This window comes from Amaranthus tricolor, chromosome 9 (genome assembly GCF_026212465.1).
Source record: "Amaranthus tricolor cultivar Red isolate AtriRed21 chromosome 9, ASM2621246v1, whole genome shotgun sequence".
Classification (NCBI taxonomy): domain Eukaryota; kingdom Viridiplantae; phylum Streptophyta; class Magnoliopsida; order Caryophyllales; family Amaranthaceae; genus Amaranthus; species Amaranthus tricolor.
In genome coordinates, this window is record NC_080055.1 from 10,493,225 (window position 1) to 10,516,307 (window position 23,083).

Below are 23,083 nucleotides of genomic sequence, written 5' to 3' on the forward strand. Positions count from 1 at the left end.
GTACATTATTTAATAAACTGGAAACGAAGTAAACTAAACTATAGTATGTACGGAAAAATAAAAAAGTTGATGAATGTTCAAGACAAATACCTATGAATTAACCTCTTTTACTTTTTGTTGTATTTTCAATAGAAATGGAAAGTGAGTTGAAAAAAAAAATACAAGTAAATTGAAGAAATAAGTGATTAAAAGAGAAAAAATAAATTTGTGGACAAGATCAAAAAAAGGGTAAAATTATTGTTAAAAAAAAATAGTGCAAGACAAACTAAAATGTAAAACAATGCTAATTCAAAACAATGCTAATTCACAGGGATAGAGGCCTATAGGGAGTACAAAGTAAAGACAACCAGCCTGTCTTGTATGAACCGTCTTACGGTGAGATGACCTCAAAAGAAAAAGCATATAAGCTAAAAATTTCCATTATTAGGCTATTTAACAGAAATATAAAACATGTCTCACGGTGAGACCGTCTCATACAAGAATTTGTGAAAGACGATTTAAGATTTGCCAGGAACACGAAACAACAGATGCTATGCCCAAGAAGGTCGTTCATATATGAAAAACTATTTTATATCTAAGGGGGGATCATATGTTGCACTTATTTATACATAAATAAACCTAAAACCGATTATCTAACCATATACATTTCAATATGTATGATCACCAAGCTCTCGGCTGCTTTCTGAGTCACAAAAAGGGTAAAAAAGAAGAAAAAAAGTTCATCATAGGGAAAATTGCATCCGGAGTAATCCGTCTGCCGATCCTAGCCATGCATCCCAACCGCGAGTTTGTCCTGACAGAGATTCTGATAAAACTGGGCTCTTACAAACGATATCTGTTACCAAGATCCAAAACTTAACTCTGTTGCATAATACTGAAAAAATAAGGGGAGAAAAAAATATTACCTGCACTTCCTTGCCAGCAAACAGCAACCGGGGCGGAACTCGTAAGTTTCTCTTCAAAGAGCATTTCGCCTGATTTAATACTCCAAACGCGCACTTTGCAGTCCTCGCCTCCTACATAAAGTACAACTATGAGAGTCCCATCCAATGTTACACGAAACGACATTCAATTCAGTACGAGAAACATTAATTAAGTGTTCTTCTTTTGGCAAAGTAAATTTATAAAATGCCAGAAAATAGCCGAAGCTTTACATCCTAGGTTCCAAAAAAGCTTAGGTGTCGCGACTCTACCAAGTTCCTAATGGCTAGAAAACCCCTCGTCATCTACTAGGAGAAACGCTGCACCTCAAAAGGTAAGCTATCATATAGCCTATACAGTTTAGATTCTGGCCTATACGAGTCTATTACAAAAAACATCAAACCGCTCAATACAATGCAATACCTAGCTATTACATTAGTTCAAGTCTGCTTCTAATTTCAACAATCAATGACATCCACCAGTAGCATCCATTCCAAAATAGGCTTTATAAGCATTCTTCCTTTCACGGCAGAGGTATCCTGCTCTCCCACCTTTAACCAATACTTAGCTAATAGAGCTAAGGACAACCCTAGAAGCCATGGGGTGGATACAGGCATGCTGGAGCCCTGACAGATGCAATAATCTATCCTTTTGATGTTGAGGAATCACCCCTCATTCTTGGATATTTGTTCACCTCAATGGTGGTTACAACCATTCCTCAGCTGCATTTGTCGAGAATATCTCGGTTGTAGTACCTGGGGTTGAAGGCAATGGGTTGGGGACTCGGTACGGGTATGGGGATGTTGAACAGGTGTCTGACCAATAGGAATTGGGGGTTTGGAAACAGCTTCCTTGGCATGGTCTGTCACCAAAGCCCTCACTGCCCCAGTTTCCTCACTTGTACCCACTCCATCTTGAAGGTTTGGGTGTAGGTTTTTTGGTCCTTTTCCGATGTTCACTCGCCCTACATTTCCCTTCCAAGTGACTGAACTCCTTGCACTTCCCACATAAGATGGGTTTCCAATCATGTTCATTAATGAAGTAGATTTCATCTGGAAATTCACCATAGACATTCATCTCAATTAGGACCCTAGCATACATCAAACGTTCATGTTTAGGTGTTGCGTTATCAACTCGTAGAACGGTACCTAACGAGCTTGCAATTTTCTGAATCAATTTGATCAAAATTTAGTGTTTCGGAAACTTAGAAAACAAAATTTGATCAAATACATTAATCATGAATCAAAAGTATAACATAATATAATCATAAAAAAAGATAAGTTTTTCCACCTTGATGCAAACGAGAAACATTAGTTTAGTGTATTGAATCATGTTTTTGTACTGTTCGATACGAAGAGTCCGAAACGTGGTACAAGGCACAGTTTTATGTTACGCACTCCGAAACATGGATGAAATTCCATAATCAAATTAGAGGTAGTATATAAGAAAGCTGAGCCTATTTCTGCCTTAGAACGGGCTATTTCAGGTTGAAGTCTGGTAGATTTCGAATCAATTATTGAATCATTTGTTTTAGCGGTATTTTTTTGGGGTTTATGATAAAAGACGAGTCAAAAGACCCAAGAATTTATAGTAGGAAAGCCTACAACACACTTAAACTATTGAACAAAATATTAAGATCAGCAGAAAAGTAAGCAGCAAGGATACCTGACATTAAAAATCTCTCATTTGAATCAGTTGCTAGCTGTAAGTGAGTGTGAGAGTTTACTTGACCTTCATAGGATTGGACCGGGCCTCGCTTAGTCAAGCGATGATCATATAGCTTTATCTGTAGAATATAGTGTATTAACCGCCATAATGTTGCAAATTCATGCTTGTCATAAATAAAACAAGAGTCAGAAATCAGATCCGCTTTTGCTCAAGACTATCTTCTTATTGGCTATTTCACACAAATTCCAATACTAAGGGAAGTAATTCATATTCCCATGTTTCTTTAAATTTGCTATATTTGTACAGGGTTCATGTCGCCAAGCCGACATATTTTCAATTTATTTATATTAAAATTTTAAGAAAATGTTACAAGAAATCTAATCGTCCAACATATTATTAGCACACAAGATGATGCCCTTACTTCAAGTGTCAAATTAATATTTCAACATCTTATTTTAGATGTGAGGCTTTTTTTGGATTGATAGGTGTAAGACTTAGTTTACTAGTTCCTATTTACCAGAATTTAACAAGTGCTCCCATTAGAAAGGAAGAAGTCCAGAAAACTCTAATAAATTGTAATGAACAAGAATTGCACTTACTAGTAGTCGACACAAAGGAGACGCTAAAGTGATAAAAAGTACCAACCTCTGTTCCCTAATGAAGTTCCCACAAGGAATGTTTTTGGAAACTAAGAAAAATAGAATCTTTTAGATAATAGATGTATTATTTTATCGAATAATAAATTTGATGATGGAAAAGCGGGTACCATAAGCATTAAAAAATATTAAAAAAAGATTGTGGATAAAATATGAGGACCACAACTAATAAAAAAATATTTTTGAAGTTAGTGGGAAACATGTAGGGATCATAAAGAATATAAAAATGTTAAAATGAAGTTAGCGGAAGATATGTGGGACATAAGCATTGTTAAGATATTAAAATGAGGATAAACAAGGTTATTTTTGTCCAAAATTTATGATATAAATATAAAGATTCTTTATGCGAACAACAAAGAACACCCCAAAATGGCAAAAGGGAACTTCTTTAAGGTTATTTTAGGCCTCATCAATATGGACATGTATCTACGCAAACACGTTTATATTAAATTATTGAAAATTGCAAGAAGTTACTAACCGATCCATCCATGGAGCTTGCCAAGAAGTATTGGTCGTACATTTCAAGTGATACCAAACTACATTATAGATCAAAGAGATGCAATAAGAAGAGGATAAACAATCTAAATCAAAAACTTCTTTTGGAAGGGCACACTAACCTGCATATTGCTGAAGGCATGTACACTGTACAAGAAGGTTGTATATTTCCTCTAAGCTACACCCAAAAAATTAAAATATGTCGGATTCTCAGAGATATTTAGCATTGCATCAAACATTGGACGAGAAGAAAGAAAAGGTCCGCGGTTACACGATAAAGTGAGTCGGAGGTATTTACCTTATCTCTATCCCATAGATATTGTTCCCTTTCCCGAAATAAATGTCTCACTGAGATTGCTTCATTTCTATTGTGGAAAAGACCCCACCATTTTAAAATCTCATCTACACATTTTTTTCTCTTTTCTAATAGCATCCACACAATTCGAATTTTGTCTTATTTACCCAACTCATCCAACAAGAATTCATTTTGTAATGTATCAATCTTTGTGGGACAAAGGAGTATGTAGATAAATAATTGGAAACATGAATTTTAGTTAACGATATTGAGGATTGATGTCAAACAATGGAACTATGGAAGTTGTACCTATACAGTACACACATCCCTTGAAAGCCAATTTGTCCTAATAAGAGCAATAGGTCGAACTCATTCAAACATGCACGTGGTTTACCAAGAACTACCATTCAGCACTCAAATATTGCCAGTTACGAAATCAAAATTACGAAAAATAACGGAGCAAATACAACACAACAAACTTTGATGTCCAATCACCTGAATCCGACTAACAAAACATCTTGTTGAAGTTTCAAGGTGTACTATTAGAATAAACTTCTACACGGCTAACCACAAATTCAGAGTTTCATTAATAGCATATACCAGCTTTGTGATTGCATCAGTAGCACAGTGCAAAAACAAGGCTGCATCGAATTGTATCGACCCTAACGTAAATGTTTTCGACTTTATAGACCGGTATTTCCCTCATTGTAAAGGTGTAAAAAACCGCATTTTAGGCAGTTCCTAGAAATTTTTCATGGTTTCGGCTGATATTTGGCGGTGAGATACCATATCATCTTCAATACCGCATCTGTGATCATTGTCAAATTTTTGCATTACGATCAACATAAATATAATATAATATAATACTCCTATGATGCTTATATATGAGCACACTTAGTTCCATACACCACCATACATACTGTTAAGCCAGCAAAATAATTCAGAAAAGAATGCCTAGATACTTCTCTGATCATGTCTAAACATGGAAAAAAATGGGGCCATTCCGTTATGTAATGGCCGCTTTATAATGGATCTTGAGCTTACCCTTCCGCAAGACATAGTCACTTAAACCATGATTTAAAATCATGGAGTAATAACCATTATAAGTGGTAATTCTAACATTTAACCATTACAATCTTTTTTTTTTTAAGTGTACTAGGTTTTAAACGATCTATTATAAGCTTATATTTATAAATAAGTTCTAGAAACCTTGAATTAATATGACAAAATGATTTTTTCCAAGTAACAATTCATATTGAGAAGTCCGCAAAAAAGTTGTAACACCACGAGTTACCGCGTCTACGACATCACAACAGTTACCGCAATCGCAATGACATCCGTGATCTTATTTTATGGGTCTGATAGCAAGAGTCCACGTTGTATGAATGCAGAACTATAGTTAAATCTCAAGGAAAAGTGTGTTAGAATATCACATCAGACAGTGAAAAGACAGCTGGCGTCCAACTTCTATAATAGTTCAAGAGCAAGTATGAGATCTGGATTTGTACTTTACTACTTTTATATAAAGTCGAACTATAGCAACTCACAGAAAACCGAACCAGATCCACACGAAAAACATAGGCAAAAAGTTAGTAAACAAATATAAAATTAGTCTTAATCATTTACCAAAAAAGATTGTTTAGTTGTTTTCTGAGCAAGTCTTTCAGAATCACTGGAAGGATAAGGAATTTTGTATCGAGCAAGCTGACGTTGCTGCTGTCGAACATCAACAGTAACTATTGCTCCATTTCTTAGTCCACATAGTCCAACATTTCCCTGCGACACCATTGTTAATCAGTTACACCTTTTCTTCAGCTGCACAAGATAAGCAGAGCTCAAAATTCCAACATCCCAGTTCCCATACAATGAACATAATTATACATTTGAGAGGATGAGGAAGAGAGAGAAAGAGATAGCAAATTTATAAATGCAGTACAATTTCTTATGATGGGGGTGATTTAATATATTTATTCTTAATTTTAACAGAAGGCTAAACTACTTTTAACTAATGGCACAAGATTGAAGCTATAGATGTTGCACAGTGCTTATATATGAAGTCGGTTCAATTCCTCAGAGATAACAGCAGCAAAAGGGAATAGAGCTAATGTTGGCCTAGGTTAGCAGGAGACTATAGGATGGTTTCATGTGTAGAATTTGTCAACAGAATTCTAGGTGAAAGAATAACTAGCATCCTTCAGATGAGCAGATCTGCTTAAGGGTAAAAAGTTAGTCACGGAGACACAACTATAGCTGCTAAGTTTGTGATTGTGATGCTTGTTGTAGTCTGATAAGTCCATATGTCTATTTTCGATGGAGCCAAAAATTTATAGTTTTTTGGTTTTAAGGTATAATGGACTACCTAATAAAATGACTCATAAAACCATGTGCAGTTCTTATTTATGCGAAGCTACACTATCATGTTTGCTACAAAGGCAAACAACCTTTTGTTATCACTATCAAGGGTAAGGTTGCATACAACCGAACCCCTCAAATCCGATGGGAGCAACATAATGACATTGAGGTTATGGAATGTTGTAGTCTGATGTATTACCCACAGCTCAATCACAAGTCGAATAGTCAATGATGCAACATAATTAGCAAAAAGTGAAAAGAACATACAGGTAATTCTATGCAAAAGTGTCGAATCTTGCTATTTTAGGTAATTTAAGAAAGCACTCACCCCAACCTCATTACCACCATTTTGTTTCCACCTTACCCACCATCACTGGAGCTCAATGGTCAACACTGGTTGTAGGTGAAAATCTAATCATTGATTCCCCAATTACCATTCACTAAAGAACAATCAGAAATTTTTGAAGAACTACACAAAAAAATCTGCTCCTGAATTTCTGTCCATCACTGTCACCATCGTCTGATCCATTGCTATTCTTTTTTTTTTTTTATGCAAAGTATTACAAGTGTAATGGCAACATGAGATAGGTTAGACTTAAGACTTTAAGAGATTAGGAATTTTGATAGCAGGGGCTCACTGCTGGCTTCTAAGTTATATTATCAATACAAAAATCTCACCCATCTTAACTGAGCTGGCAGGGAAGAAAAATAGAAGTCAGTTGGAAATATGAAGTGGCAGATAGTTTGTGAGAAAAGACAAGCAGAAAGTGCGGAGCAGAACATCTCTGAATTCGCTTTTTCTTATCTTTTTTCTGTTCTAATGAAACTTGAATATTTGACAGAGAGGACAGGAGAAGCAGTCCGTAACTTAAAAAATACCCCTTAAAAACTGAAGGAAAAATTATAAGAAACTACCTTATATATAGGTCTATTTGCAAAGAACTACTTTATATATTTTTGTTTTGCAAAAAAAAAATACATAAGGTAGTATTTTGCAAATAGACCTATAGATAAGGTAGTTTCTTATAATTTTTCCACAATTTAATCTCCCTTTTTTCCTTTTCTGTCACATTCTAAATATCGATAAATGATAAGCAACTAATACTTCGGATGATGGAAAGGAACAAAAATCTCCTAAAAAGAAAAGTTTGCACCACTAAAACACCATTGAGATTTGGTGACAGATGTGACACCGGATTGTAAATTGTATTGTACTATCATTACATAGGTCATGCTTGTATTAGAAGTAAATATTTGTGGGGGAAACAAAAGTCAAACTAAGAAAATAAATTTATTGTATAGAAAACTTGGAGAATATTGTTGTTGTTAAAGGCAAGAAATAGTTTTAAAGTGATGGAAGAGAAGAAATATAAGCATTAATTCCCTCATTTTTGGGATGGAGGGGAAATATTCCCCTCTTCTCCCAAAATAAGGTTGATCATCTTCCTTTTGCTTCATCTTTTTCATACATCATGTTCTGACTTTTATTTCTCCCTTAAATATTTACCCTCAATACAAGCATGCCCTTGGAAAAATAAATGTTAATTACTACATTCTGAAAATGGTGTTTTGATTGTTGCAGCTTCGCCACTTATATTTGTTAAAAAGCTTTAAAGCTCATTTTAAATTAGATTTTTAAACTTAGTTGAACTCTTGGTTGGTCAATTATATTTTAACTGCTATGATACATTTGACAAAAAATATATTTATCAAAATCTAACCAAAAGATAAAAATTTGATATAAATAGGCTTAAAACCCAACTAACAAAAAGTTTGATTAATTAATAAATGAAAGGCTATCAAAAGATAGTACTAGCAAACATCCCTTAACTAGTGATCTAAATTTTCAGCTTTCTAGGCGAACCAAGTATTTTATCTAGAGTACACAAAACAAAGCAAATAGAAAATGGAATTCAAAGGGCAAAGTAAATCCACTTAGATAAAAACAAAGAAGCCATGCATGAAGTTAAAATCAGCACATGAGAGATGACATCTGTAGGGGTGGGGTAAATGAAAGACATGAATCAAATGAAATTTAAGAGACCTAAATTACCGACTGTATAAGTTGCACCGATAATACATCACTCTTACTACGGCATATCACTGATGGTACTCCACGTTCCAAATCTACCAATGTAGCTCCCCGGTTAGTGCCTAAAGAAACCATAAAGAAAGAATTTCCAAGTAAGATTCAAAAAAGAAAACACTTATTCACATCAGTTAGCAAAAACAATTGTATGCAGATTAATTAGTGGAACAAAGAGTTATAGGAGAAAGAATTAATATTGACAAGCCAAAAGCCCGAATCAGAATTCAGCTCTCAATATTAAATTGCTAGAATTCAAGAATCTTACATCTGAACTAAATCAGTACCACCCAATTTGCTGTAATGAATTGGAAAGCAAAAATTGATAACCACTAGATGAAGATGAGTTATAAACTACAAGCATAAAATGTAACAAAAAGCTTTTGAGAGGCTTGTTCTCTCACAAAATGAGTTAGAAAACTTAATACAAAACTCATCTATAATCTGATGCTTTTCTTTCTCAACTCAATCCTAATTTATAACATTTCCCTCTTTTTACCTCTACATGCCTACTATTACTCATCCTCTATTATGTTTGTGCAATACTAATCACATTTTGCCAAAATTATTACATCAGTTGTCGCCCAAACATCAACTTTGTCCCGAGGTGGACGGTAATCAGCTATGACTTTAATGGTTCTTGAATCGTGATGTAGGAAAACCACTTATCATGTGAACCACTCGGTTATCTTAGGATCAGCAAGTGCATTGATTGTGTCAAAAACAAGGTGAATTGTGGAACCTTCCCATGCAGATCTGCTTGTTGACTACCCCGGTGTTTCCAAGCTTCTCAACAGCATTCCATTACTCAATGCCATTAAGTGGCTTCTAACTAGGGTGGGGTTTGGGGGACGAATGTACGCAACCTTACCCTTGTTAGTGATAAGACAAAGGGACAATTGGTAGCAAACGTCATGTGCAACTTCAAATAAATAACAAGTGCATATCTTTTGAATTTCAAAAATCTTTACCAAGTTGTTTTGAAGATTCTTGGTGCCATCTTGGCAAATCTTGCCTTTTATATCGTACTTCACAATGTGTCGTGTCAGATTTCTGACCTCCATTTCACCTCTGTGCGCTTTAGTAAGGTATAGTTCAAGCATATGTAATAAAAAATTCAGCAGAATTTCTATATGTGAAATTGTCAAGGCATTGGATGTTATTTTACGTATTATTCCCAAGAGTAACCTGACGGCTGACAGTAGGGTGGAGCAGTTGAGTTAGACTTTGTGAATCAGTAGACACATACCATTTGTAAAGACGCTTTGGCGAATCAGCTGTAGGTGGCCTACTGCTTCCTGTTTTTAGCTGAGTCGAGTCATGGGATGTCTGATATGACCCACGTTCCTCCTCCCCCCTTGCATTATACTTATAGCAGAAGAAAGGAGAAGTGAAAGGTAGTTTGGACTTTGTATGTTTGATCGTTTTAATTGGTTTTAAATAGTTTCCTTGTATATATAGGGGTGATGTGCTTTGTTAGAAGTGTGAAGAATTAAGACATTAGTCTTGTTTAGGAGTTTAGAAGCCACTCAAAGGTTTTTGTTCTTATCATTTTTCAATAATAATACATTTCCATCTTTTTACTTCTTTTACTTTATTTACTCATCTTATTTTGCTGAAAGTGTTCTAAATTTGAAATCCCCCCATGATTCCACTACCTGTAAAACCACCACCAAAACCCACAAAACCAGCAAAATCACTCTCTCCACTTGCTCCAAAACACCATTTCACGAAATTTTCTCTAATACTTTTCCCGAAGGGATGAATCTCTACCACCAGAACGTGAGTCATCTAACCACTAACATATTTTCTGATAATAGGAATACAAGTATACAACCACCATAATCACAAACTCCTACAAAATTGCTTCTTCCAGGGGCATGAAAAGAGCTACCCAATAATTTAGTTACAATTAGCGGGAAATGGTTGGTGTAAAGGCTTGTCAAAGAAGCAAAGAAGTTAGAAGTTAAAGACAACTTGTGCAAGGATCCAAGATTTTTTCATACATAAGAAACCCAAGGAAAGAAATCATTTGAGAATTAAGAAAGTTCATTTCACGTGTAGTTTCCTCCTTTTAGGAGTGAGCTTACTACTCAAAAGTGACTGGAAACTGGCTTTCACCATTGTGCCCGGTGGAAACTAAGCCTTTTCCCTTGTTATCATTTCAGTTTACTCCATTAATACAAGCTTTTATATCCAAAACTTTATTTTCTACACAATTACGGCAGCCTACACATTTCATAACATATACTTATATATCATTATATATAGGCACGTTAAAAAAAACCCAACCTGTTTGACCCGCCGACCCGCATCTTAAATGACAGGTCATAAAACAGAAAAAATTATAAATTACGGGTCGGGGACCTGTCTTAACTGGGTTAGGCCATGGGCCACAAAATAATTTTATACGGGTACCCGTTGACCCGTTTATTAAAAAGGAAATTTTTTTAAAGGGTCTGTAATGTGGGGATTTAACATTTTCGAATATTTAAAAAATTCAACAAAATTCCTATTGCACAATATCTTTCAAGTCACATTTTTGGATATTTAAAAAAATTTGCATCTCAAATTTTGATTTTACTAAAGGTAAACGCTTACAATTTCAATCATTAGCTGTTGGATTTTATGTCGAATTTTGTTTTGGAGTTCAGAAATTCGTTTTGTTGATTCAAATATCGATTTATCCAGGTACCCACTATCACAACCTGATTCATCCAGATCCGGGTACCTAGATTAATCGGGTCAAGACACGGGCCGTTAAAATAGGTACCCGACTAACCGGGTACCCCGCTTTTTGGGTAACCGTATTGCCAGGGTTATGAACGCCCTTAATAATTTATATCCATGTATGTGCATCTGTATATAAATTATCAATCTAGAATCACACATGAGATTCAGAATAGAAAACTTGAAAGTGCTAGTATAAATTATAAGGAGGGTACACTAAATTGAGTGAGAAGCAAATAACATACTGCAAAAAAATTCCAAGAACTTACCAAGGACAGCCTTACGACTAGAGTGACTGATCTCCATCCCCCAAATAGTACAATCCAGTGAAGCAAGCTCGCGCAGTCGACTAAGGGCAATCATGTTTGAGCTTAGATCCACAGGTTCAGCGAGATTCAGAATATAAAGTGCGCCACCAGATAACTCTGACCCCAATGTTGAAATCCTGTCATCTTATGTCAAAGAAAAGTGGAAAGGCCACAAACCAACAACAACATGGAAACAGCAATAGAACTAGATACCCACTTCAGAGTACAGAAAGAACGTATATTCGAAGATGATTCGCATTAAAAGAAGCATGAGATGAAAACTCTATGAGAAGTGCTCGTACACCTCCAAATCGAGCTTGGCCCAGCTTGACTAGTAGCAGCTGAAACTCAGCAGAAGCTCAGGTAACAAACTGTAGCCTGCCAAATTCTTTTACATCTTATAAGTATCTAACTAATTATTGCTATTAATTTAGTATCTATATATTTGTAAAAAGCCATATCTCATATTTCTGAGAACTATAACTAAAATAAACTTAAGCTGCTCACAAGACGAGCACAAACCCAAGCCAAGGTCAGGTCTACTGAGTTCAATGCCAAGGGCTCGTGAGCTAACAAAGCTGCTTATTCATTATCTCCCTTTACCCTACCTCAAATTAACTTCATATTTAACTTCCTTCTCAATACTTAGAACTGTGCAAGATAAATACTATACAACAAAAAATAATGCTACTTTCGATCAATTTTCACTATTTTACCGTCCATGAAGATAATATTTAAATTGCTTTAAATAGTTATGTAACAGAAGTTGTGAAACGTATAACATCACATGATGAAGTTTAGCTAAGAATAAGGCACGAATAGGTCCTCGGCAAAAATTCTGGCCATTCAATTAGAATAGAGTGAAAAAGCATATAAAGAAACAAAGAAATCTTCAAATATAAATCACGTAACATAATTTCATCGACAGATTAAAAACTCGAACACATTGTGTAAGGCATGAAATCCGTTTAGTTTCATCAGGAAAGGATACAATGCATATTGCAGAGCTGAATTGCCATTATTTGTCCCAAAGTATTCTTGTCTAGGAATCCTTATAGAAGATACACTTGATTGCAAAACCAATGTGGCTCCATTAAATTTCCAAATATCTTTCGTTGTCGGGTAAGAGTCTAGCTTATCATTTTCAGGCCATACAAACTCTGCTGTTGTCACGTCACCATGATTGAAATAATGCCCAACATTGCCAACATCGAAAAGGCTAAAAACAAAGTTTAAATATTAAACCACGACAGCTACAAAGAAAGCAAGTTAATACAAGTAAGAAGATAACATAAGTAGAAATAAAGATTAAAATTAAATTAAAGAACTGGTTCACAACAAGCAATATCAACTTTTGGAAACTTAAGTAGAAACAATCAAAACAAAAATTAAAGAACTGGTTCACAACACAATATTGCAAATAATTCAAAAAAAATAATAAAGGATTTTTAAGACATGTATAGATCCTTTCACAGAGGAGAGCAACCAACAACCTAACCAAGTAAAGGGACTCTGGCAGAGATGACTTCAAAAAAGCATATAAAACTCTTAGATGTCCAAGTTTATTCTAAAAAAAAAGAGAAAAATCGCATATATTTCTATACAACAGAGTGTCCTTGTATTGTAATGACCCAAGGTACAATCAAAACAATGTCAAGACCTTAGTTTAAAGGCATGAGGCACCCTAAGGCCCTAAAGGTCGTAGAGTCTAGCCTTTGGTTGTGAGGTGCTTCAAAACTAGGGCTAGCAAAAGCTGACCCGACCTGCTAACCTGATATGAAACCGACCCGAAATTAGCGTGTTTGGGTTTAGATTTTTGACCCAATTAATTAAATGGGTCAACCCGACCTGATCTGTTTATTAAATGGGTTAGGTTCAAGTTGAATATTTAAACCCGAAAAAAACCTGTTTAACCCATTTATTAAATGGGTCAATCAGGTCAGGTCGACCCATATTTAACCCATTTATTTACCCATTGAAAATTTAAAAAAAAGTCATAAAGAAATAAAGAATAAAGAGTGCGGAGAGCCATTGTGGATTTACTATTACTGGTATATGAGTCATATACTCATATGACCCGTGGAAAACCCTAAATTCATCTCCTTCCCTCTTCCTCAATTCCTCTTCTCTGTGGCGCCATTTAACCCATATTTGCGGCGCCTTCTTCCTCAATTCCTCTTCACTCTCCAGTCTCCTGCTTCTCTGTGCGACTTCGGAGTGCGCCTTCTCCTTCCCTCTTCTCTGTGGCGGCACCAAGGTAAGAATTATTTCTTTGTTTTCCCATTTTTCTGATTTTTTTTTGATCGATTTTTTCTAATTTGGATTGTGTTCGATTTTTTTGATTTTTCAGTTCAATCTAACTGATCTTCAATTCAATCGAACTGATCTTCAATTTAATCTACCTGATCTTTCAGCACTTTGTCGGGTATTCAATCAGCTTCTCTTTCTCTTTTTTTTTTTTTTTTTTTTTTTTTTTGTGATTCATATATTCTTTGATTTTTTCTTGTTCTTATTTTCATGTTTTTTATTTTCTGATTTATGAAGCTGTGTTCGATTCTTAACTCCATTAATGGCTGAAAGCAGTGTTTTACAATGTTCAGAATTTCAACTCGATTTTTATTGTTTCTATTTTAACTCCATTAATGGCTGAATATAATATATGGGTCAAATGGGTCAAATGACCTGAAATATAGACCTGGAAAAAAAGCAGGTTAAATGGGTCATTAGCAGGTTGACCCGACCTGCTACAGATCAGGTCGGGGTTTCAATTTTTGACCCATTTAATTAAATGGGTCAGGTTCAGGTCAAGGGTATATTGACCCATTTATATATGACCCGAACCTGAAAATGACCCAACCCGACCTGTTTGACACCCCTACTAAAAAGTGATTAGTTCCCTAGCGTAAGGTACAAGAGGGCCAACACCTTGGTTTTGATTCAAAACCAAGGTGTTGGCCCTCTTGTACCTTACGCTAGGGAACTAATCACTTTTTAGCACCTTTGCCGGCGAGGCAAGATGTTTGTTCTAAAGCTAGTCTGTAACAGCCCCGAAATTATGAAGACAAAGACCAACTAAAATTTATTATTAATCAAGCGAAAGCTCACTTTTGCCGGCACAATTAAGGGGTTACTTAAAGGTTAAAGAATGCCTAAGTCCAAAACCAAAGCAATATAACGGAAGTCTTAAAAAGGAAAATTACAACCAAATAGAACTAAAAGTTCATAAGTCTAAACTTACAACTTCAAATAATTCAAATTTTTTCTAAGATGTCTAATAATATCGCTGAAATTCATTAAAGCTAACTCAAAAACAAAATGAAGATAACGGAGTCGTACTCCAATGAAAGTCCAATCCTGACTTCCACTGTAACACTTCTTCGAGGTGGCATAGGGGTTTACTCAAAAAACAAAACCATTAGAAAACATACAAAGCATAATATCAGCAAAAAGTTGAGTATAACATACTAGTGTCCGTCAAAGAAGCTGTCAAAACATTTTGGTTTGAGTAAATTCATTTTGAAAAAGGCTTTTTCATTTGAAAAGTTATATCATCATATAAACTCAATTCAATGGTTTCATAATAATTCCAAATTCTCATTTTTCATCATAATGGGATCTCAATGAATCCAAATCAATTTCAAACTCAAATTATAAATTTGCATGGTACTCTGTGAGTCATCCTGTTACTCGATTGGTAGTCGGTCTACCGTCCACGACATACTCGACAAGTGTAACACAATAATATTGTGTACAATACGCGCTCAGCATTTGTGAGCCGTTCAATCATGCACACAACATTTGTGGTGGCATACGTACCGGTCATTTAAGCTAAACATTTTTGTATATATAATATGTTTCTTGGAATTTCAATAGCATTTAGAAAGTCATAAATATCACCTTTTTCCATAGATAAACATATTTTGTTTGCAACATAGCAAAACATACTTTATTTGCAACATAGCAAATTAAACCACAATCTTTCTCACAAGGGTAAACCATGCTTTAGCATATCCTATCAAACATAAACCTTTTTATAACATTGGCGCATCACTAACATGTACAGAAATGCATCTTTTCAAAACGTAGTTAGAATTCAATACGATTTTTCCAAGAAACCACTAAAACGTTTCATTTCAATCCTTCTTAAGTAAAGTAAATATAACTTAAAAGAGTTTTGGAATCATTCAAAACAACCATAACATAATTCAGACATTTATGAAATCATTATGACAAAGATTTCATAAAACACCATTTTCTCAAATATGTTGTAGTTTTTTACGTAATTAAATCAGTAATTGATTTGCAAAATAATATTAATTCTCCAACAAGACCTAAATTATTAAGTTATTATAATACGTTATTTATAGTTCGTCCCATCAGATTATAATTGATTATACCAATTTATAATGATTTTTCGATTATTTTCGACAATTTAGGTATTTATAAATATTTAAAAGATGTCTTAAACACATAAAATTATAAACCATCTAAGTTAAACTCATTTTATACATACTATGAGGCAGTAGGTTATTAGCATAATTAAAACATGGTGATATGGATCTATATTACTCAAATTAAATTAACTATATTACACATCTAATAAATAAACAATTTCTATTAATTTGATAAATTAGTAAACAATTAATAATCATATTACATCAAAGTTCAAGATGTCATATAACATGTTTATTATGCCATTTCAATTAAAAAAGTCATGTATGGTATTTTATTAATTCCTAAAGGAATATTTTTGGAAAACCCAAAAAAATTGGTTTAAAAGTACTGAAATTCGAATAAAAAAATATAAAATTTTAATAATGCTCTAGGAACTAATTTAAGTGGTATATGATTTTATATAACCATTAAAAATCGTGCCGTATATTTTTAATAATTAAAGTCATTATTTGACCGATAAACCGAATAGAATTTACTTAAGTCCATAAATGGTCACAAGAATCCATATAAATTTTCAAAGATATATATACTATTTATATAGGTGTCTCATAAAAATTTCAAGTTCAAAAGACGTCATTAGTATTTATTTTATATTTTACCGTTTTCTAGCTTACTGATTATTAATAACCGAGTAAAAAGTATTAAGGTCCCTAAATATCCACGAAAGCTTCCCTGACTTTTACCAAATTTAATTGCTGTCCATATGAGTATGTCATAAAAATTTTAAGTCCATAAGTCTTCATTTGGTAATTATTTTATATTTTACTATTTCACAATTTATTGATAAACAATTAAACGATTACTTAAAAATCATGAAAAATTCAAAACTAATTATATTCTGGCCAAATCTTGTTGGAGACATTATAATATGGTTTTATTAATTATTTTTGATGATCAAGAGTTTATTTAATACCATCTTTCATTATATAAATATTTAACACCTTAAAATCTATTAAAACATCATTTTAACAAATAAATTTCAAGAAAAATATCCAAAAAATTTCTATAACATATAGCTACTGCAAATTACTTTTAAAATGCATTTTAAATGTTTTCCAAGTCCATATAATCATTTTAATTACAATTACTTTCTCAAAGTATTGTTAAATATGCGTTTATGCATACAACAATTCATAAAATCAACATGTATGATGCCCACAATACTAGTACATAAAATAAATCATTCCATACTTAGAATTATCATTTTGATATTTTTCCAGATTTAAGTTCTCTTTGGGATTTTTATTTTAAAAACAAGTTTATAAAATCATCCCATGTGACATACCTCGACTCTAAGCCTACATAAACTTTCCGTAAGCTCTCACGTAAACTCCTAAGTGTTTTTAGAAGTGGTTTCAACTTCGGGTCCTTGCCCTTCAAGTTTCAACTCCAACTCTTCAACTAAACATATAACATTCATCCAAAAATCAATAATAATTACGGATCTCTAATATGCACTTAATTTTCCTTAGTTGGGGTTGTTAAACTAATATTTGTGATGATTTTAACATATTAAGAGTATATTAATTATGTTGAACAACATATTATGTCAAGTCCTATAATTTTACTTATATCTTTTAAGTAACAAAATTTATAAGTTTGTGAAAATAACATCTTTTACTTTCTATTATGACCAATTTTATAGAGTTTTTATAAATGATGATTTTTTTAGTTTTAGTGATAAAATAGCCATTTTATAATGATATTAGTTTATAGAAAGATTCATGTAAAAAGTATTTTACATGAACAAGTTTTAACAAAACTAGTGAAATAAAGAAATGAACATAATTTACTCTATTCATGGTGTTCTTGGTAGATTCCTTCAAGTTTGGTGCCTATGGAAAGATCTTGAAACAAAGATTATTTTTATGGAAGATTTGAATTTCTAAACACAAATTTTCAGAAGTTTAGATAGGTTTTTGAAGAAGATTTGATGAGAAAAGGTGTTTTAGTAGTTGAAACTTTAAAGGATTCTAGTGTTTATTCTGGATGAATTTGGGAGCAACGTATTTGGGTTTATAGTTGGATGACATAGCAGCTTATTTTAGCTTTTGCAAGCTTGTAATGATGCACAACATAGATTAGAACAAAAGAAGATTTTTGGTAAAGTGTGTAGCTTGTATGTAAGTGAACAAAGAGCTAAAAAGAGTGTATGGGGCAGCCATATGCGGCTACTGTTTGGGACTGATTAGAGGTGATTTTTTATCCTCAATTTGGTCTATCATGGTGTAAGAAAAGTTTATTTAAGATAGTTTTAAGTTTGGGTAAAAATTGTTGTACATGTAACAAGTTTTGTAACTTGTATTTCATGTTTAAAAATCACTTGTACATGTATACGAAATATTTAATTTATTCCCAACATGGGTAATTTGGGTAAGTATTATAATTATCCCGAAATATTATGGGTAGTTGCTCAACTTTAAGTTTTACCTCCAAAGTTTACGTTACTTGTTATAATTCATAGCTATGTTACGAATTAACAAGTTTCTAACAATCGTAGAAAATTTTCAAATTACTACCATCACTAATTAAAAAAATTTAGATGTCAAATTCGTAATTAAAATGGGATTAATTCTCTGACTGTTACATTGTCATTGACGGTATTGTGTTCATGGTGTACATAGTGTTTATTTTGCGCAATTATTCATTCATATTCTTTATACTTGTTTGTCAGTGCTTACACTCTCTTTGTAGTGTTTAATGCATGAAACTAGGTGGAAGAAGAGGAAATCACCATTAGAACCTTACATTTTAGACATTAATCAATATCATCGAAACCTTAGAGGATTGAATCAATAAGTACTAGAGATAAAAGACGGTATCCCCATTGTTACTCCAACCATTATGACACTAAATATGAGTTTGAAATGAAGAATGAAAATAAACAAAACGCTTTGCCACAACCTTTGCATATTCATATTGTTGGTTGTGTATTCATGAGCTAGGTTTTATCATGAGACTTGTGGATTAGTTGAGTTCAAAGGCCCAAAAGCCCATACTCTTATCTAATTTTGCTTGTCTAGACCACCAATGCCAAGAAGTAGGGGTGTCACAAAAAAGCTAGCTTTATTCATTTCTATATGCTCATTTCAATTACCATGTCGTATTGTATGTATGACCCCTCATATGATGATTAGTGAAATCCCTTTGTCCTAGTTTTATCTTAATTGTTATAATCCAATAGAGTAACAATCTTCTTAATTGAGGTAACAACCCAAACAAAATCTAAAGACATCCCCCCTTTGTCTCTAGTTATAGTTTAAGACGAAGCTCTCCTTCATGTGGATTCGATCCTATCTTGTCACTATACTTTTGTATCATGGTGGAATTGGGTAAAAGTGATTAACACTTTGAAAGTAGCGACACCAAGGTATTGGCCCTCTTGCACCTACAATTAGGGACGATCAATTATTCACAACATCTATGACCTACCTTTTTCTATTCTAAATTTTTCAAAATTTTAATCTTCATGGTGTATTTTTTATCTTCTTTACACGTGACCAAAACAAGTTAAATAATTTTCTCACAATTTATCTTCAATAAATGCGACTCCAAGACCATTTTTGAGCTCTACCCTTTTAGAGTATGTCTACCATCCATATCAACATGCACTTCTTAACTACCTCCATCTTTCTACATAAAGCTCTTCTAATAATATCCAACAATATGACCGATAAAGTATTATTGGTCTAATGTCAACACAGTAGAGTTTGACACAAATGGATTGCATATTATTCCCAACGCAACTTTCTATTTGAGTCAACTACACTAAATCTTATTCTTAACATTTCGATTGATATCTCTATTGGTTTGAAATATTGAGTCAAGGTACTCAAAACATTCACTTTGAATGAGTTTCTTTGTATCTAACTTTACCACAACTTTACCACAACTCAACTATGATCCTTCGTATCAAAACGACACTCCAATGTTACCACAAAGGAAATACGAGAAACAGGAAGTGAAACGCAAAACATTAATTTAGAGTTTGGGGAGCTAAAGGTTCGTATGACGAGGTTCTTGTTATATATTATTAAAATAGTAATATGGAATTCAGGGAATGAAGTTTCAAAAAACGAGATGTGGTGAAAAGCTTCTCAATTCTGGTAACTAGGCGATAATCTTACATTCTTACTTCTACTTCAAGTAAATCCTTTCAATTCTAATGTTTGTATGTATCTCTAGTAAATATTTGACATTATTGATGCTTACAATTAGAAACGAACAAAATCAATCTCTTAAAGTTGTTAGTACACAATTTCTTGAAGCATAAAAATATGGAATAAGCCAAACATACCTCAAGCAACCATTTTTACCGCCAGTTATTAATGAATTTGATGAACATTGCCCTTCAGGTGTTTGAACATCAATACACATTAGAGCCAAAGAACAATCAGCATCTTTATCTACACCTTGGTATTTCCATATCTGCAGTGGATGTTTTTTCAATCAAAAATAGAATTGACAAGAAACATATGTGTAAGCTTCAATGAAAAATGATGAACCAAGGGATCATAAATAGAAAACAAAAAAGAATGACACAATCTCAAGCAAAACCCACCAACTCAAGCACAACTTTTCATCCTGTTCGGATTATATATCTAACTATTATGATATCCAATCACTTAGTATAACACAATATAGATCCAAATTTACAATACAAACCAAATATTGGATATCCAAGGAAACCATACCCTTAGTTTTAAAAGAGGAAATGCGCACCGAGGTGCAAAAGGTCCTTTTTTCGAGGAGTGAAAGATCCTTTTTTCGAGGTGCGAAAGATCCTTTTGTCGAGGATGAATAATTTTGCTAAAAAGCTCCAAAAGTAATTTTAAAATAAATTTAATACCTTTTTGCTTTAAGACAAGAAAAGGGGTATTGCTTTAAGGCAAGAAAAGGGGTATTGCTTTCAAAAATTGAGGGTTTTACAGTAATATTAGGCAAAGACATGTTATTCATCAAAAATCACATATGGCACACACAAGGCACGCGAGGCGCACCTTTGAAGAGCCTTCCGTATAGTGTTGTGCTTAGACACAAAAAAGAATTTAAGTGGTATCCTAAATCAGTAATTCTGATTGTACAACCAATATAAAATAAATCACAAATCAAATATCCAACCAAGTTCAAATAATGTGGAACACGTTTTTTAGATTTTCGAAAAGTTTTGTTTACCTCAAGACTGCATACTTTTTCACTACACCATACGAAAGCCCTTTGTATTACACTTAACCTATACGTTTTTGAGCTTATTGCGACAAAATTATAAGTTGGGTGAAAAACCATTTGAATTGACCGTGAAAGTCATTTTGTGACTGTTACCACCACAACCAATACCACATTTTTGCCCAATGCTTTTTATATCTTTATGGGAATAAGAGGTAGTATCCCTCAATCTTCTACGGTTTGTAAGCTACACTAGTTGTGATACAAACACTAACATTAACTGTTCTTTAGCAAGGTTACTAGCCCCTTGAATAACCACATAAAATTTCATTAGAAAGCTATTAGCCTAAAACCAATGCTATCTTCAGTGTAGTCAAGTACACAAAGCTTAATTCTATAATCAATAGTTGGAGGACTATGATAGTATGTAGCCTTGAGGTGGCCATAAGATGAATTCTAAATTTCACATTGATACAAAACAAGACATAGATTTTGAGTACGTTGCGATTACTATGATCATGATTACACAAATGCCTTGACAAGGCACCAATCCAAAGTGAGACAAACTTATAAGTAGTACAAAAACTCCCCCATCTATTGGAAAATGGTCATTCCTTATATTTATCAAGAAAAAAAAAAAAAAAAACTTCATTAAGAAAATGTGTATTTAGAGAAACAAAAATCAAATAAATACCTTTGGTTCAGAAGCCAACTTCTTTTTGCATTCCTCTTGGAAGCTACCCTTCCAATTGCTACAATCAATAAAACTTCCATACAACTCCTTATAGTGAAGCAACTTGCAAATTCTACTATCTTTCTTAAACTTACGTGGGGCCTACAATGAACATCCAAAAAGCATTAATGGAAAACCCAAAATGCAATACCTAAAAATTAATCAAAAAGATCAATTTTTTTTTACTTATATGATAACCCACCAACAAAAATTAATTTAAATCAAGATTCTAATAATTGAGTATTCTTAAAATTTGAAAAGTAAAATGTTATCATAAAAAATTAATCAATCAATTTTATTTACTTCTATAACAACTCACCAACCAAAACTGATCTTAAATTAAGATTCTAACAATTATGTATCCTTCAAATTCGAAAAACTCACCTTTGCAGGAAGGGAAACAGGGTTCTGAGGAGGATGAACTGGTTTACGGACAGTACCCGGAATTGGACCCTTTATTGAAAAGTATTTCTTTTTTTCTGGGTCGAAATAAAACCCTGGCAAATCTAAACAAAAAAAAATTTAAAAATAAAAAATAAAAAATCAACAATTTCATCGTACAAAAACGAACATCAAATCATACAAGTTGTGTAATCTAAGGTAAATTGAAGGTAATAATGGCTTGGAAGCAATAAGTTTGAAACCTTGTGGCATATTGGGTGAAGTGAAACGGAAGAGAATTTCGGCTGTGAGTGAAGGCGGCAAATAAATAGGAAGCTTGAGTGATACAAACTCCTTCGTTGTGTGCACGTTTCGAAATTCAGCTGGTGTTGGACACGACCGTCTCAATATGACTTAACGGCTCAAACCTGTTTAACTCTATGTGGTGTGTAGTGTTACTAGTAGGGATGGTTATGGGTCAGGATCCTGTAAGACCTGCCCCTTTTATAAGAGTCTGGGTCTTAATTTTTGAGACCCGTCGGATCCGAATCCGGGTCTGGATCCAAAAATTTTTTGACGGGTCCGGATCCGGGTCCTAAGGTGAAGACCCGGACTCGAACCCGGACCCTAAACTTTTAAATTTTATATTTTTGAATTCTAATACTTAAGAATGGATGGGCGTGGGACTGGGACTGGGACTGGGCCATTCTCATTCTAAAATCTCAAAAATCCAGTACATTCTCAAATCTTAAAAATCTCAAAAATCAAGCAGGAAGCAGAGTAGCAGGTAGCAGCCTCGAAAACCCTAATTTTTCTTTCTAGTTTCCCTTCTCGACT

At 33.6% G+C, this 23,083-nt stretch overlaps 1 protein-coding gene across 2 annotated transcripts; it reads right to left on the minus strand.

The window, feature by feature from the left end:
- Positions 1 to 134: 134 nt before the first annotated feature.
- On the minus strand, positions 135 to 22,667 carry LOC130823152 (uncharacterized). 2 transcript variants are annotated; one of them, XM_057687775.1, is made up of 13 exons: positions 22,510 to 22,667; positions 22,250 to 22,371; positions 21,827 to 21,967; positions 20,264 to 20,394; positions 12,503 to 12,730; positions 11,473 to 11,648; positions 8,441 to 8,541; positions 5,662 to 5,811; positions 3,863 to 3,918; positions 3,724 to 3,781; positions 2,587 to 2,707; positions 906 to 1,016; positions 135 to 805 (listed from the first exon to the last, which is right to left on the minus strand). In XM_057687775.1, the coding sequence occupies exons 1-13, from the start codon at positions 22,517 to 22,519 to the stop codon at positions 723 to 725; spliced, it is 1,488 nt and encodes a 495-aa protein (XP_057543758.1). In that variant the 5' UTR covers positions 22,520 to 22,667; the 3' UTR covers positions 135 to 722. The 2 variants fall into 2 exon arrangements, with proteins under 2 accessions (XP_057543758.1, XP_057543759.1); XM_057687776.1 differs by having other exon boundaries at positions 140 to 835; positions 22,510 to 22,659.
- Positions 22,668 to 23,083: the final 416 nt, after the last annotated feature.